The sequence below is a fragment of the Onthophagus taurus genome, chromosome 11, assembly GCF_036711975.1.
Source record: "Onthophagus taurus isolate NC chromosome 11, IU_Otau_3.0, whole genome shotgun sequence".
NCBI lineage: Eukaryota > Metazoa > Arthropoda > Insecta > Coleoptera > Scarabaeidae > Onthophagus > Onthophagus taurus.
The window spans coordinates 22,341,301-22,360,390 of record NC_091976.1 but is presented as its reverse complement, the minus strand read 5'-3'; the positions used below and the strand labels follow the sequence as shown (position 1 = coordinate 22,360,390).

At 35.0% G+C, this 19,090-nt stretch overlaps 1 protein-coding gene across 4 annotated transcripts in view; it reads left to right on the top strand.

Annotated features, from left to right (window-relative positions):
• LOC111418123 (kekkon 5) overlaps nucleotides 1-17,649 on the top strand; it is a 228,467-nt gene extending 210,818 nt beyond the window's left edge. For all 4 annotated transcript variants that reach the window (XM_071199697.1, XM_023050582.2, XM_023050583.2 and 1 more), the window contains 2 exons: nucleotides 14,178-15,629; nucleotides 15,704-17,649. In XM_071199697.1, coding sequence (XP_071055798.1) covers nucleotides 14,201-15,629; nucleotides 15,704-16,533 — 2,259 coding nt within the window. In that variant the 5' untranslated portion in view covers nucleotides 14,178-14,200 and the 3' untranslated portion in view covers nucleotides 16,534-17,649. The remainder of the gene's footprint in view (nucleotides 1-14,177; nucleotides 15,630-15,703) is intronic.
• The last annotated feature ends 1,441 nt before the right edge of the window (nucleotides 17,650-19,090 follow it).

Here is a 19,090-nt window from a genome sequence, read left to right as displayed (position 1 = left end):
TGGTGTGTATAAAGCTCCGGAAAGAGAAATTAGGATCCTAAAACTAAACTATCTTCCGCCACATAAATTTTAAGAGATTGGAACATCAGATTACTGTTGAAATTAATCCAACTTTATAAGCACTAAAAATTTTATTCAAGAAAGGTGCAAAATATGAAATTCAACAACAATTAATCTTACAAGTAAATTGAGATATACACATTGCTTAGAACATTAGAATAAATTGTAAACCCACACTAAAACCGTACGTATTAATTTACGCGATGTTAGCCTGTTTAAGCAAAAGTCCACAGTCGTTAAACTTATCATCATTATTCTACAAGCAATCAATTTCATGGAACTTGTGGCACGCACGAGAGAAAAGCTCTCGCTGAGATTGTCGCATGAGATTGGCTCGGCTTAATTGCATTATGCGCTAAACGCGTTGTCGTTTAAAGCTGAGCGCAGTTAACGTTACTCTTCCTTCCTCTTACACCGTTATTCGCAGCTTCATATAACATTTTCGAATATCCACTAAATTCAATATCTAAATCCCGGAGACAAAACCCGGCTAACATCATAAATTCTCGCGTGGACTATACACAATCGATATCAATTGATGGTACAGTATCTCTTGTCGCACTTCCTGTAAACGGCCAAATGGAAAGGGAAATATGTGTACGGTGGACAGTAGATACTAGTAGATGTAACTAGATACTACTAGATACTAGAAACTATGGTTATCCGAAGTGACCATCTACATTTGATAAATTTCAACTTGAGTTAATCGGTTCTATTCACATCTAATGACGATATTCATATATAAATAGAAGTGACATGTGAATAGTATTCAAGTTGAGGTAGAATGGAGAATGGCGAATTGAATGGTTTAATGGAAAAACGTTTTTAATAAATCAGGTAGGAAATATAAAGAAATCTTTGTCGACGTTTCTTTGTTTTTACTTTACAAAGTTTGGTAATAAACTGGGATTCCTTTCTAGTAAGCTTTCGCCAACAATAAAGATAAATGTTGGCAACGAAAAAGTGAAGTTTTGTGAAGTTGTAATTTTGATCTTTTTAGTACACTAAAATCGTTAAAGTCGTTTTACTAGTCTTATACTAAGTTAAACATACCGACTATCTTTGGTAGAGATGGGGGCGACGGGTTATGTATTTAAAATTAATTTTTCAAGATCATCCAGATTAAATCATTGATCCACCTACCCGTATTGCATTTAACTCATTGTCCTTCATCGATTGCATTACTATTGATATTGATGCACTATTGGGAGTTTCTGGGATGTTCACGATTTGTCTGTTAATTTATTTATGCTTTGCTCATTCATTAAAATTTACTCAAATCCTGATACGCTTAGAAATACTATCATTAGAGATTTCTGAAACACTAGAGATAATTTTTGTTATTGATATACTTGGTACGATATTAGTTATTTATTCGATGTTAACCATTAATATCATCTGCCTTAGGTAGTTCCAAAAATTTAAGGTGTTTAGGGTATCGTAATGATTTCCAAGAACTTTTTCAAGAAGAATTTTTTAGTAATTTCAAGGGATTTATTTTTTTTCAGTTGATATTTAAAGGTATTTTGGAATTTCCGAGTACATTCAAGATTACCGGAAGATTTCCAGAGAGTTTGTAAGGATTTCTAAGTACATCCAGGAATTACTAGGCATCCTAACTATTTCAAGAGAATTGATTAAAGATTTTCAAGTATATCTTGAGAATTTGCAAAGATATGATAACTAAGTTAGAGAAATAAATCGAGTTATTATATAAGATTTCCATTTATTTTTCCCTCTGCTTTGTTACCACTTCGTGATTAGATTAAACATTGCTAATTTCATCTAACAGAAAATCAGCTTTGCATGAGTTATGCCTCCAGAATTGATCTTTAGGGAGAGTATTAAAATTATTTGATACGTTATAAAATCAACTCTCTACCGATCAATATCATAAAATTCTGCATACTTAATTGTGGTTTAAGAAAAAACTATTTTTCCACCGAGTATTTCTTTATTTATTTAAGAAGCTTTGAATTGAAAATCTCTAATTTTTCCAATAAGATGATGCAGCTCGTTATTTCAAATGCGTTCTATAACAATACATTTATAGTTTGAGAACTTTTTCGTCTGCAATAAAATGGATTTCGTCATTATTCTTTGCTATATTGAAATCATTTCCAGTAGAAACGTAATATTGAATAAATTCGTTCTAAAATAACTAAGAAACTTGGTAAAGTTGAAGTCACAAAATAACAGGATGTTATCATTAAGTTCTACACACCAGTACCGCTTGAAATGGAAACTTCTGTAATATTAGTTTGAGGTTCTACAATCGAAACCATCGAAAATAAACACGGTATTAAAGAATTTTATAATTAACAAAAAAGCTTTGTATAACCTCTATATTTGTTATGGCTTGAATTTGCCCATAATTGGGATTAAACTTCATAATCGTGGTGCAATCCTTGGTATAAAAAGTTTATCATGTCTAATAACCAAGATAAAGAAGCTAAAATGGTTTCGGATAAACCTCAAATTTATAGATAATTTACACAAAAAAGGCAAAATTAATTCAAAACTTTTTTTTATCCAGTTACTTTGTGATTAACATTCATTAAGCCCAGAAATAAGGTTTAACTTTTCGTTTTACTTAACATTTTGGCATCTCTTTCGCGTATACAAAAATTCAAGAACAAGAATAGGACAAAAGAAGGCGAATTACAATGTAAAATGAAGGCAAAAAAGCCAAAGTTTGGTTTCTATTGGGTTTTTTCTGTTTCATTTCTTCTTTTAGATGTTTACTTTGTGTTAACTTTATTTGACTCATTTCGCATTCTTTCTGATATTCATCACAAAAATTTAGTGTCAGGTAAAAATTTTTCTGCTGTTTCTCCTAGTTCTTTTTGGCTTTACTTTGTGAATTTTTATACAAAATATGGCAATAAGAACACCAAAAGGAAGCCAATTCTTTCTGCCTTCTTAGGAACTTCCAGAAAAAAGCTATTAAGGAGACAAAGAAAGTAAGAAAGCCAATTTCTTATTATAATAATAATAATAATAATTTATTATGTTAATAACCCAGACGGCATACATTCGTCACAATCGAAATAGAAATACAACATAAAAACATATATAAGAAAGAATAAATTACTAAATACATTACATTACATTAAATCCCTGATAAAATAATCGGTGTAATAAATCGGTGTCCGGTCAGTAGCGACAAAGGCACAGTCGTAATACATCATAAAAATATCAATCGAAGGACTTTATATCGTTTAAGAAATCATCTATGGAGTAATACGCCTTCCCCACTAAAACATTTTTAATTTTGGTTACAAAAGCCTTATAAGGTAAGCTTCTATAACCACAATGCAAGACATTGAAGAACTTCACTCCATAGTAATTATATGCGTTTCTCGACCTCTCCAGTCGCAGTGCCTCCGGTCGAATGTCATTCCTCCCCCTAGTGCCATAATTGTGAACATCACTATTTTTCCTGTGCTGACTATGATGTAAAAAAGTGAGCTTTACACATTCCAAAATATATAATGAAGGAAGTGTTAATATTTTTAATTTGATAAAAGAACGCCTACAGTCATCAGTATAGTTCAAGTTAGCAATATTTCTAATAGCTCTTCTTTGTATCCCAAATATTCTTTTATTGATCGGGGCATGTCCCCAGGCCAGTAACCCATAACTTAGATGGCTCTGAAAAAGCGCAAAATACGCGGAACGCAATACCCGAGTAGAGGAAAACTCAGACAGACGACCCAACAGAAAGGCAGTGGAGCTTAAGCGTGAGGCTAATTTCTCACCATGAACATTCCAGGTAAGCCCGGAATCCAGATGAACACCCAAAAACCTGACTCCTCTATCCGCTACATAGGATTTAATAGTAGTTTGCTTTAGTGTAAAGGTCATTACTTTTGTTTTATCAGCATTCAGTGTTAGACGATTACTTGCAAACCAATGCCTTGCCGATTTTAACATTAAATCTTGCAATCCCCTGGCATCAACGTCAGAATCATGTTTTGTCAGCAAACTTGTGTCATCCGCATACAAGATTGAACTTGAGCTTCCACCACTCAGGAAAAAAGGCAAATCATTTACATATATTAAGAATAAAATAGGACCCAGAATTGACCCCTGAGGAACACCACTTGTAATGTTCCCAGGGTTAGACATCACCGAGTTAAATTTAACAAATTGACTTCTATTTGTAAGATAAGATGACAAAAGCTTGCAAGCGTCCTTATTGCCTCCTTATTAGTTTCTTTCTAGACATTAATCAGGAAGAAGAAAAAGCCAGAAAGAAATTGGGTTTCTGTTGTATCCTTTTTGATTTTTCTGTCTTTTGATTTGTATAAATAAAAAAGAAAAGAAAACCAAGAAAGAAGCCAAAAATAAATTAGAAAGTGTCAAATAAGATAGTAATATAACCAAAAAAGAAATATTCGTTCCTTTTGCTCCCTTTTGGGGCTTATTTCTGGTTTCTTCTTGTGTTCTTACTATTTTATAGGCTTCTTTCTGACTACTATTTGCCAAAAAAGACAAACATTTTCTGATTTTTTTTTGCCTATTTATTAGGTTCTTTTTGGTTTCTCTTTGTCCTATTTCTAATTTCTCCTTGCCTTCTTTCTGTCTTATTGCCTCCTTTCTGATCACTCTTTGACTTTTCTCTGTCCTATTTTTAATATTTGTGACAGGTTGAAGATTGCATAAAGCCAACAGAACATCAAAGATATTCTATTTTTTCAGCTTCTTATTAACTTCTAGAAAGAAGCTATTAAGGATACAGAGAAAGCAAGAAAGCCAATTTCTTATTGCCTTCTTATTAGTTTCTTTCAATACATTAATAAGCAGGATGAGAATACCAGAAAGAAATTGGCTTCCTTTTGTATCTTTTTTGATTTTTCTGTCTTCTGATTTGTATGAATACAAAAAGCAAGAGTGTCAAATAAGATAGTAATATAACCAGAAAAGAAATATTCGTTCCTTTTGCTCCCTTTTGGGGCTTATTTCTGGTTTCTTCTTGTGTTCTTACTATTTTATAGGCTTCTTTAAATTTTCTGTCTATTTCTGACCACTATTTGGATTTTCTCTTGTCTGTTTTAATATTTATGACAGATGATTGAATAAATATATTTCTATTTTTTTTATTTGCCTCGTTAGATATTGCTTTAACGTTTTATTTTGTCTTATTGTTGCTATTTATATTTCTTTATGAAGGGATGCACAATCGTTTAAAATTTTTTACTTGAACTTTAAAGTTGAAATCGTCGTTTTAACGTCAGCAAAAATTTAAATGAGATTTATTGATCTCGGCTACAATCTCGCGTTTGGCTCTTCAGAAATAAACTTCGCGACCTTGGTATCCAATAATTAATTTTGTTATATTTGTCAAATATGTATCCAATAATTAATTTTGTATACAAATTGTAATTAACCGTAAAGAATAAAACACCAACCTGGCATAAAGTTAAAAAATGTTTTAATAAATCGTACTTTTTTTCAATGCAAACCAGAACAAAGACAATTGTTCATTCCAGATCGTAGAGATCGGTCCTTCGTGTCACGTAGCAATATCTGACGATCTCTTTGCCGCGCAAACTGGTCGTTAATGCAAGGAAAAATCGTATGATCACGAACCGACGGACATTTGTTCAACGCGGCCGTTCGCACCGCCGATAACGAAGACCCCGTGACGACGGTTCTCAGGCGAGATTAAGACGTTCTTGGAAGTGCATATCGATGTATTAATTGAGGAAGTTGCCCACCTAGACCGGGAAGCACAAAGTCCTTGATCTTATCAACCGTTTCAACGATGTCCATTAGCTTAATTAGATTTCCTATGTTAAAAACGTTTTTTACAAAATATTTTTGGTGAAAAAGTTTTTAATTTGAACGTTGTAAATATTGCAAGATGTAAGAATAAAGTAGTGAGATAGCAAAGCTTGGTTTTTCATCATAACGATGTGTGATGGCGAAGCGTTTTAGATTACTGCCTCTCTGAACATATGTCCTGAGGATCTGCAAAAAAAAAACAACGGCATTAACGCGTTTTTTTTGTCGACGCGCTTATCGTGCGTTAAATCACGTGGTGAGAGCTGAGCCTCGCTTGATTAAAACGGAGGAAAAGCCTTTCGTCGTCGTTGCAGTCCGGTTTTTCCGGGCGAGCTTTTTAATTGGGTTGTTCGTCCGCGTCGCAGGCTCGATCTCCAGTTTCCCGGACTTTAATTTGCACCGCGTCTTGATTTATGAATGCGAAAGAAGTGGCCAATTTAATATTTTTAGAAGAGGTCCGCGCGAATGTTTGAAGATTATCCCGGTTATTACGTCGGTGTCAAATGAATTTGCCTGTCGCTTTTCACGTGGTATCCCGCTAACGGGCATTTATATGCATAGAATTTCGTTTCGTAGATAAAGCTGCTTGCTGTGACCGAAGTTCTACTTTAAGTTTCTGCTTAGCGTATAATCTAAAACCTCATCAAGCGATGGGAAAACCGGTGATGTATGAGTGGTTTCGAGACGATGTTGAACTAATTTATGTTTCTATTTGTCGCTTTAATAACTTGGAGTGCTCTTTTCGAAAATTATTATACTACCCTCCTACGCCGGGTCATTCCAATTTCGTAACTTCTCGTGTAAGTAAAACTAGTAAACTAAAATGTGTTGTGATGCAGTTTCGGTTTGACCCCGGCACGTAGTGTTCTCTTTCTCTTAAAACGTATCGGCGGCCAAGTGAATTTATGTAGATACAACACTGGCCCGTTCTAGAAGCGAGTTCCAACAGTCCTTATTTACTATGTATGCGCGCAGAGGCGGTTTTAAAATTATGAGGGTCGGCGTGTACACAAAACGTCTGGGGAAATAATGCCAAGTCGGCAATGTGCTATCGGTTGGATCTCTAAGTAACTTATGGGGGTGGACGTGAGGTACTCGAATCGCCGTATAAAGCTATGACGTACCACAATTTAACGCTCTGTTTGGCTACCGTTGTAAATTCGATGTAAATTGTCTACGTTGATGTATGCCCAGTTATATATGACCGTTAATTACCGGGTATTGTATGGAAGAGCGCTTAACTCATCCGGCTTTCAGAACAAGCAATCGATTATCCTTTATTTTTGAGAAACACTGCTTCACAAAATCACTACTTTATAAACTCTTAGTATCGGGTATAACAAATATGTTAGATTAAAGAATCCAAACTTAAATAAAAGTTGTATTCGTATTTTCGTTGAACAGAATACAAATTCTATTTCAATTTCTCGATTTTCATTGTGGTAGGGACAGTTTAATAAGAAAACCTTCGAAGATAATTAAAGCGAGCGAGATCAAAGGAGTTTCGGGTCAAGGAAGATAAACAGATCCGCGTACAAACTAGGGACATTGGCGACCCTTCCTCACGAAATTGGAGACGGCAATTTAAATAATTCAAAGTGCCTTTTCCTCTTCCAAACAGTTTGTTTGATTTAAACTTTTGTTTGGAATCATCTTGAAACTTTCAACATGATGAATTAAAAGCAGTTAATTCTACTATTAAAAATATGGCTCACTTATTTAGATTTCTTATTACAATATTAAATCGTGAAGGAAATTTGTCAACCTATTCAATTGTGTTCGCATTCTTTTTAATTATTCCACACATTCAACATTAATCACTTTAAAGTCATTGTGTTGTATCCGGTAAACGGAAGAAAACCGGTGACATGTTAAATTTAGTTGGTTCTTGGGGTGTAAACTCGCTTTTACATTCTAGAACGAGCAGATTATGAATGGGAAATGCGAAGATATGGCAATTCCGGGTGCAACCAGCGTTGTTTATCGTCGGAATAATTGGAGCACGTTTTTAAGGTGCACTTCTCCACCTACACTTCCAGCTGATCACGTATTCCATTTACTACAGTTCCCTCTCTCTTTATGCCTCTCGTAGAACATAAAGGGATCCAGTTTGAAATCATAAATGTCAAAAACGTCTCGAAACGACGATAGGATCGTCTGTGTAGTATTTGGTTTTATTTTAAATTACCCTTGTAAATTCGTGAACAAAAAAGCTGCATACAATACGTTCTAGTAAAGTAATAATTTTCCCCTTTCGCCATTCATTGTAATTCTTTCGCAATTCCTTACAAATACATTTCCGGCGTTTCCTTATAAATTACGACCTCGCACGGTGGTTGAAAAAAAATGGGGGTGACCAAAACAAGAAAGGTCATTTGTTTTGATTTTTGTTGGTCGTGTAACCACGGTCGTGGTAGCACAATAATAAAAACTCTGCCGCTTTAAAACGCAATCCAATTTTGGCGCCGCAGTATGTGCGTGATAGAACAACGGCGGGCGTTAATTGCGTTCCCTAAAAGTACCCTACCGTTGTACTTCCTTTTTGTTGTTAGCCGCCAACAAAAGAAAATTAGGACAACTTTACGTTAATTCCTTTCTGCTTTTAATTAAAATAACAAACCGGACAGATTCTCGATTCTTAATGTCGTAGAAACGTTTAACATATTTTCAAGTTAAAACCGAAATCTAATTTAACAATATTCAAGTCACAGAGTCGAGACTGTAACTTTCATTAAGGCCACACTCCAGTTCGAAACTTCCCTATTCTAGATAATGAACATCCGTTAAGCTCGACTTTACAAAGAAAATAACTGGCAATGAACGAAATTCTACACTCTTGGTACACGTAGAAGTGTACCCCCTAAGCAATTCATTCTAGATTATTTCGAGGATTATGCACTAATTCATTTGGAATCTCGAATGGTAGATTTAACACAAACTTGTTCAATAAATATTAAAATAGCTATTCCACGTCATTTCTAAAAAGTAAATATTACCAAATAAAAGAAGTTGAAGAGTTTCCAAAATATGGAAACATGTTTAATCTCATCTGGTGAAAAAAATCCTGAAACAGAATTCAGAATAGATTATATCCTTTCAATCTACCTTGGATGACTCGAAAGCCAATTAGATAAAGACTGATTCGTCTAATTTGAAACAGTCAAGAAATCTTGATGATCACTAAAGCTAATAAAAGCTTCTCTCCACCAACTAATACGACTCGTGATATAACTATGAATGTTTACGGTTACAAATCTTGCATAAAAATTGTTACTATAACTTTTAGCAAAGATAGCCAGCTGAGCGAGTCGAATAATCAAGCAATAATATCTGAAACATAATTCAAAACTGATTCGTGGGAGATGGTTTGTGAGCTTTTGGAATAGAACGCCTCTTTCGATCTACCTTAGATGAGGCAGCTGTTTGACTGGAAAAGCAATTAGACAACGATTGACCAAAAATTTTTACACCAATCGTCATCATTTTAACTCTAGTATTTGTGATTAAAATTATGCCACGACTTACAGAAACAGCCTGTATATTATTGGTTCTATTTGATGTTTGTCATTGAAACTGTATCAGTCATTAAATCCAAACCGCACTTGATGCCTGGTTCTACGATGAATCCGAGTGTTTTCCGTGGCTTACTAATTAATGGTATTGTGGTTAATTAAACTGTTATTGGTGAATCGACATTCATCTGCTCAAAATACGTCAAATGTAAAATCATTATTTCTGTAATAAATTACAGTAATTGATGATATGGTCCTTCTATAATTTAATAACGATTATACCTGGTATAAAACAATGCATAATAAGGTTACATCTATTTGGGTATTGTTGAAAATAACTAGAAACACCCAAGCATATTTTTGTGCTCGCTTATTTAATGATTGTATGTCACACTTCTCACCATTGTTGTAAAACGTAATCGCACACAACAGATTACTCGAAAATTACTAAAGAAGTAAGTCAATCTTATAATCGAGATAACAACTTATTAAGTTACTATTAAACAATGATAAGGTACACTTTCACAACTTCTGTATGGATAAACAAATTGACACAATTCTGCCGTGCGCAAATTTGGATATACCAAAAAATGTTTGTTGTGTGTCCTAAAAAGTTGCTACTTTTAATTCTCTAGAGCTTTCCTCAACATTGTTCTGGTCTCTTACATAGCTTTGTTCCAACCAGCGGTTTGACTCGTCGTGGACTCGTCAAATGCAATCGCACAGTTAAATAATGCAATGAAATCCGCTGAAATATGACGACATTACTTGACATGTGCGATTGCATTTGACGAGTAATGGACGAGTCCGATCGCTTGTTGGAACAAAGCTAATATCTATCAATGTTGTTGTTGACATAGTCAAGAATTATTTTTGGTATCTCTCAGCATCATTACTGGTGTATCTCAATATCCTGTATAAGAGACTATGTTTACTCCTGTATTGCTCAATACTGTCCTGACGTTCTTCAACATGTTCCTCATCATATATGAATATGATTCTTGATATCGCTAAACATCATCCCTGATGATATTTCTGAACACTATTATTGATGCTTCTTAATATTACTCTATGTTGTCGCTTCCTTTCTTTAACATCGTCTACCACATCCCTTTACGTTATCCTTGATATATTTTAATATTGTTATAGTTTCCCCCAACATCTTTTCTATCATTCAACATTGCCCCTGATATGTCTCAAGCATGTCTCTAAATACCACCCAAAGCATCCTACAATATCGTTCCTGACTGTTCTCAATACTCTCCTGGCCTCATATTATTACTTACATCTTTCAGAGTTGTTTTTGATATCCTTCAATATCGTCATTTTCATCGGCAGCTCTTTTTAATTTCTGTACCATCTTCTGGCTTTCTTCAATATCTTTCTTCCAGCATCGTCCTTGAACTTTTTCGCCATTGTTTACAGCATGCTTCAATATTGTCCCTGTCATTTACGTTTTCTTGGCTTTTCTGATCATCCCTGATTTCTCAAGATCTTTGGTGATATCTATCACCATCATCTTTGACAGCTTCTCAGCATCACTCTTAATATCCCCTAACATTGTCTATGCTATTCCTGAGGGGAATGTTTTTTACATTTCTTCACATAATCTTTCATATCTTTCAACATCTTATCATCATTACTGACATCTCTTAGTATTGTTCTTGATATCGACCGATAATGTTCCGGTTCTTTCTTAATATCGCCAGACCATGCGATACTTCTTCTACAATGCCTCACATCTATATTACATCTTTCGCATCACCTGTTACCTTTGCTCTTGTTATGTTTTAACTTTATCTCTAATATCGTCCAAAAACATCTTTAGTCTTCCGTGGCATTGTCTACATCACCCCAATTTTGTCTCTGACATTGTTCAATATCATCCCTGACGATTTTTAACACTGCACTGTAGCCATCAATATCATTTTTGATACTTGTTGACATTGTCCCGATTTCTGTTAGAGAAGATCTCTCTCTGATATCTTAGATATTTACAAAAATGAATAAAAGCTACAATGTACCTAGTTATTAAAGTTATTCCTGAAATTTCTCAAAATCAACTCTGATTCCTTATCTCTACCTACATCTTTCAATACTATTATGGTTTTCTTCAACATCACCATCACCTATTTACGTTTGCTTCTGACATTTTTAACTTTATCTCTAATATCGTCCTAAAACATCTTTAGTCTTCCGTGGCATTGTAGCATCTACATCACTCCAACTTTATCTCTGACATCGTTCAATATCATCCCCGACGTCCTTTAACACTGTACTGTGGCCAACAATATGATTTCTTATACCTGTTGACATTGTCCCGAACTTTCCTCATCATCTATCAATATCATTACTGATATCATCTCAACATTAGCTTCGTCAAGATCATCTGCATTCACATTGTTTTTAACATTTCCCAACGAATTTCCTGCCTCTTCTCAATGCTATCTTAGTTTTTTCGACATCTTCCTGATCTACCTACATCGTTTTTAATGTCGCTATAGTTTAATCTTGAATATCTCTCAACATCTTTCAAAATTGTCCCTGGTCAATCTCGACATTGTTTTCGACGTCTTGTAATATCGTCCATAACACATCCCTGGTTGTCTTTAGCGTCGTCTAAGGCATCCTTCTACATAGTCTGTTTTATTATTCTGTTTTTTCCAATATCTTAGCTTCATCGTTATTGATATCACCAAGCAATAATCTATGAACCTCGATCAAACCTGCAACATTCCTTTATCTATATGTATGTATATATGTAAGAGAAAGGGAGGGCATGCAACGTACGCAGCACTTAGGCCCTAACGGGCCCTTTGTGCATCCTCGCAAAACTCACTCCGGTTATATCGACCAGCCTGAGGAGTTTTCAAAGGCTAGGATACAGCTCAGAAGTGTGTCTCTGACGCCATCCATAGAATGCCATTCTCCCCCGAATACTCTTAATCTGAGGTGCGAACACAAGATGTGATAAACCGTCTCGTCGTCTTGTTCACAAACACGACAGAGAGGGCTGTCAACATTTCTGCCCACACTTTATGTTATAAAGGTGTTTATTTACCTTACAATGACCTGTAACAAGTCCCGTAATAATCCGTAAGGCGCTCTTACCCAGCCTTACAAATTTCTGTGTTAAAATAATAATCGCTTAGCTAACTGGCACCCTTTAACGCTATCCCACCAGTCAAGGAACTTTTTGCGGGTTAGGCTTTTGAGTAACTCAATATGAGATACCATAGAAGGGACAACTGTCGGCAAAGGGAACAGGGCACTTTCCCCAGCAGCCCTTTTTGCCAGCCTATCGGCGTGCTTATTCCCCGAGTGAGTCGAGTGTCCCTTTATCTACTGCAGTGTAACACGGTTTAGTGTTGCCGCCTTTTCAAGCGCCAAATGACAATCCATAATCAGCGCAGAGTTAAATTTATCCTTTCTTAGAGCTAAAACAGATTGTCTACTGTTGGTAAAGATTGTAAAAGTCTTACCTCTATAATTGGAGCTAAGCATCAGTGTAGATTTTAAGGGTGTTATTTCCATCCACTTCTGTGGAACGACAATGGGTGAGGTATTTCGTAGAAAAAGTTAATTTAGCCGGTATATAGTCAATAGAGGTGTGTTTGTCAACGCCTCCCTCCAAAGTGCTGCACTTCCTCCGGTTTCCTCTCCCTTGAAAAGTCCTACTTCCCGTAGTCGCAACATGGTAATCAGCGAGACCTCCTGAATATATAAATGTAGAGATGGCAAGTTTAACATGTTTTCCATGGTTGCAGTGGGGGTCGTCCTCATGGCACCTGTAACATACATACACGCAAGTCTCTGTATTCTATTTAGTGCAGTAGTGGCGATAACCTGTAAGGTTTTAGACCACCATACTACTGCACCATAAGTGAGCATAGGTTGTATCACAGCCGTGTAGATCCAGAAGGCAGATTGGGGAGACAAACCCCCATCGCCCTTCGGCACTGGCCAAATGCGACACTAGCTTTTTTTACTCTATTATCTAGGTGTGACTTCCACGACTTTGTGGAAGTCATTCCTTTATCTATATAACCTATGAAATATATATATATAATAATTTATGAAAATTGCTTGCAAAAAAATCGTGTTACAACAAATAATAAACCCCAAAAGTTTTAGAACACCGCATAGTTTTAAATAGCTGAATTTAATTATCTTGAAAGATTTTCGAAAAATTAAAAAACAATTTGTATTTCATGAACGTAGAAAGAAATCAAGTGGTAATAAATTACACTTGCATAACGTAACATGTACTAATTGCTACTGAAAATTTATAGTCGTGTTTAAAGGAAAAATGACTCGTGCTTTGCTTATAAAAGCACTAACACGAAGAAGTAAAAAAAATCTCCACAGGGGTTGTTTTCTTGAGTAGAAAGAGCTTAATTACGTAAAGAATCGTATTCACGACTAGATATTGTACATTTTTATTTTTAAGAATAAAAATTTTATTTTTAAGCATAAAATTTTTTATTTTATGCGCTTTTATGTTTCTATAATAAACCCCGAAGCGGAACAAAACACCGGCCAAGGCTTAAATTATTGAAGGCAGTCTTCTAAGCTATGCATGGCGAATCTTCCGTAATCTCTTGGGATGCCCGGCTTTTATTAAGACTAAGGCATCTTCTCTCGGCGTGCTCTTTGAATTATTTAGAGATTTCGACTAATAACTCTAATCTTATCATTACCAAGACCCCAAGATTCTTCTTCGCAGCCACAACAGCGAAGCCGTTTCTGCTTAATTAAAAATCCCATTTAGCTTAGATATTAAAAAATAATTATTATATTTCGTGTTCTTTTCAGGTGGATTTCTTTGAAAAGAAAAAATGGAATCAAAAACAATACTTCTCTTTTATCTCTTAACGACGTATATTTCTGCTGAAGATACCGATTGGACGACGCAATGCGGTCGGTGTAGATGTAAATGGGCTGATGGTAAAAAATATGCCGATTGTAAAAATTCGAATTATCAAAGTATACCGGAAGATTTAAGTAGCGAATTAAGAATAATCGATTTCTCTCAAAATAAACTACATGAATTAAAATCTAGAGAGTTTTCCAAAGCAAACTTGAGCGATGTTCATAAGCTCAAATTGACCAATTGTAGTATAGAAGATGTGAATTACAAAGCCTTCGATGGATTAACTTTGCTCATCGAATTGGATTTGAGCAATAATGAAATTAGAAAGCTACCTTATGAAACGTTTAGAACTAATTTGAAGTTACGCATATTGAATTTAGCGCATAATAGAATAGAAAGGTTGGAAGATAATATGTTTGCGAATATGACTCACTTACAAAAAGTACATTTAAATAATAATAAGCTAAAGGAAATTAAAAGTGCTGTTTTCGGACAAACTTGTCCCGTTCAACATATAGACTTGAGCAACAATGAAATCAAAACTATCGACGATAACTTTTTAAACACATTCAATCGGATAACAAGCTTAACTTTAGAGGGGAACCCGTGGAGGTGTGACTGTAATTTAGCGCAATTTCGCGAAAACGCAACTAATAAGAGCTTAGTGACAACGTATACGCGATGTGAAGAACCGGAGAGGCTTCGAGGACGTCTTTGGACTGATAAGCTTATATTTGCTTGCAGTCCAACTATTTTAGAACCAAGCGCGGCGGCATTGTTAGAAGTTACTTCTATTAATTACACGATAACTTGTAAAGTTAAAGGTGAACCATCACCGGATATCGATTGGGTCACAAATGGGAGAATAATCGATAGAGATCCAAGACAAAATGTGCAAAAATATATAACTACCACATCAAAATCGGGAAATGTAGTGTGGAATAATTTAACAATCGTTAATTTTAATCACAGAGATCGAGGGGATTATAAATGCGTAGCTAAAAATCCCGGTGGAGTCGATGAAAGAAACATTACTCTTCGCCATATGAGTATCTACGACGGTTACGATGGTGGAACGGTTAATATCATGCCATTAATCATCGGATTATCAATAGGAGCCGTAATTTTATTATTACTCATCTTCATATTGACGTATTGCTGCTGTAGGAAATCAGGAAGAGATGATAATATTATGGCGAAAAATCGCAGCTTGAGTCAGAGCAACGAATTCGAATTAAGTTTAGATCATACCACGGAAATGGGAAAGGCATTAATTACAGAAGTTAATCCAGTAGTTAAACCACCAAGACAACCTCAAATTCCCGCTTCTGTAATCAGTGGTGGAACCGAAGTTAGTGAAACTAAGAAAATGCTAGATGAAGACTCGATTTATGGTAAGAATTAAGTCGAAACGTTGAAATCGATTTTAATTTAACTTCTTTAAAATAATTATTATTTTTTTGTATAGGCGATGAAGATCTCCGCTCAGCTGATTACGACTCAAGATATAATTCAAAACCACCAAGTCACTTAAGCATGGATTATCGAGGAGAAGGGCATTATCCGCCAGATTTACTTCCATTCGCGCACAGAACGATTCCTCAAGTATCTCCAGCTGGGAGTTCAGCATCAACAGTTCCAGATACATCTCGTCTTCCAGCTTATCATGCTCCTCAGTCACCAGTTCATACCCCTATCTACGACGTATACAGAACCCTTCCGTATTCAAGGTCGCACTCTCCCTTTACAGCTCCTCAAGCACCTCCCGCAAGAGTACCAAGAAGCGGGGGATACGTAACGGTGCCGAGAAGACCACGACAAAGTTGGAGTTCTGAGCCTCCAACATCGGATATTGGTGAGCCGTTATACGATAATTTGGGTTTAAGAACGACGGCGACCGGAAGTTCGGTGTTATCATTGAATAAATTGCAAGATCCAACAAAGACTTCAACCCCAAACAAAGCTAACAACACGAGACAGTTTCCTTTATCACCGATAGATCCCATAGCGGAACACCACGAAACGAGTCCAAAAATGTCTCAAATGTCTCAAACCCTACCCAGGAGTTTATCAAATCATCGAACACTTCAAACGCCGAACGTGGATACGATGAGGGCGAATTGGATGAGAAGTCCAGAACCACTCCCGGATTCAAGGAGAGAATCAACAGCTTCGCTTCTTCCCACCCCTGAAGGAAAAACACCCAAAATTCCACCAAGACCACCTCCGAAACCGAAGAAAAGAACTTCAACTGGACCTTTATTTGAAGACGAAGGAGAGGATGGTACGGAAGTTTGAGAATGGCTTAAACTAGTGCCAATGGCACTGGTGGGATGCTAGAGAACGGAACCAATATGGTTGCTACAGGGTTAATAGTATTTGGAAAAATGAAACAAGAACAAGAAAAAAGAAACACAAATCAGTGCCTTATAAACAAAAAGTAATGAAAAGAAAATAGGATTGTTATTGATTAATATATTTGCTTTATTTTAAAAAAGGGCTTCCAAAACTCGTTTGGGGCAAAAGTGGACCTAAAAAATAAAAATAGCTAATGACTCGTTTCTATTATTAAATTGATAAATTATTTTGAATAAACAGATCTCTGTTTTTAATTATATTGATAAATTAAATGTTTTAAATTAATTAACTATCAAAGAGACTTTTTCATGGCGTCCTATGTGATCTCTCTGTACATTATAATAATTAGTTGCGGGGAAAACTCTCTTTATATCTCATCATCATCAACACAAAATATATATATGTAAAAATCCTAGTGTGAACGGTGCTTTAACATAAATTAAATTATAAAACAAAAAAAATAACAAGTGTAAGTGATGACAATCTCCTGAACTAAGACAAAAGACTTAGAAGTTAAAGGAGAGATTCAGACTGACTATTATTTATACGCTTCTCGGTGTTTATAAAAAAATTTTAACCACAGTGACAAGAAGAATACCAGAAGACCACGCGTATACATCATTATTAAAACGGAACAAACCAACATAAAAAGGGGACTTGTAGTATTATTAAAATCGCTTTGTGATTATAAAAAGAGGATAAATTAATTAAATAAATGTAATTAAATTTAAAAATTAAAAAAGATACCTATTACTATATATTGTAAAGAAATCTGCGACTTTTTATTAATCATTACTTTCTTATATATGCGACTATATCAATTGTAAATACTTTTTCTAAAACAACGCGAACAATTTAAATCGATATGAACCAGATTTGTATGTATGAACGATGAATGAGCGAATTGGGTAAATGATGAAAAAAATCGAATGGTAAATGTGACATTGCTCCTGTGTAATATCTATTTAACTGTTAAGCCAATAGTATTTGAATGTATTTCACCAATAAGGACTATGTAATTATTGAAGATGAAATATATGATTTATCCTACAAAAAGATATTATTTTTATTTGCTTTATAAGTTAAATAATCGATTTCATTGCACCTTTTAAACTTCGTTTATAGCCGAATAGTGTAGCTCATAAGCACACAATTCGAAGTACCAGGTTTTAGATTGGCTAAAGTTAAATTTTTTAAATAAAGCTTTTCTAATAAGTAAAATATTTTTGAAATTATCGGCGACATCTCTTATTCAATAGCGAAATTAAAAGAAATTAGCTAAGTTTCAAACCATCTATAATTAATAAATGGTAAGGTTTGAAATTCGGCTAATGAAATTGTTGTACAGGCTGGCCCAAACAAATAGTTTTATTTTGTGAAATTTTTGGAAAAGTGGATATTTGGGCCACTCGGTATAATTTGTTAAGTAAAGTTGTTACGTGTAGTTACACTATTGGTTAATAGATGCCGCACAAAAATTTCCAATAAATTCGTTTCTTATTCAATAGCGGAACTAAAAGAAATTAGCTAAGTTTCAAACCATCTGTAATTACCAAATAGTAAGGTTTGAAATTCGGCCAATAAAATTTTTCTACAGGTTTCTACAATTTTTAGAAAAATTTACAATTTGATTTGTTTATTTGGGCCACTCGGTATAATAATTTGTTGTAATACTTGAAATGTTTTTGATGACACTGGAGAATTATAAAACTCATGTTTTCAAATACCTTGAAGCTTTTTCTTAAGGTTGCTGAATTAAGGAAATAAATCATTGACCAAATAACAATCTACTTTAGTGTTGGAATGTACCGACAGTGAATACTGACCAAGCTCGCAATGATTGTTAGACTGATAGGCCCAAGAGAGATATTGGAAGTGGGTCCTGAGGTTGAGCAGAGAGACATCGGAATATATAGTGAGAGAGGAGTTGAAGCTGGAGAAGATGAGGATGAGGAAGGGCGATAAAATACGACGAAATTTTGGGAGAGTGTTAGAACGAGGTTAAGTCTGTGTCTGATGGTCCTGGATTTGCAGACTAGTAAGGTAAGTCATTGGAAATTGCAAAAAATCAGTCATGACAGGGGCAGATGTATATCGTGGACTAGAATAGACAGATGAAGTGTGTCTGAAACACAACTACAAACTGCGTGATAAAAAAAATAACCAATACAAGCGTTATATTCTTATTAGTGCAAAACACAAGATATAATTTTGAGTCATCAGTCATCACCATTCTATAATAATCAAGCTCTACATAGCAACGAAATTTTTGTACAGGGTGGCCCAAACAAGGAGTTTTATTTTCTGAAATATTTTCAAAAATGGAAAATTTGATTTATTTATTTGAGCCACTCGGTATAATAATTTGTTAAGCTGAGTTGCAAACCAGCTTCAATATGGTTTGAATCTTAACTAAGTACGTGTAGTTCATATATATACTATCTTCTATATCGCTGACTAAGGCAGCAAAAGAGTGTAAACACTAGAGTGCAGATAT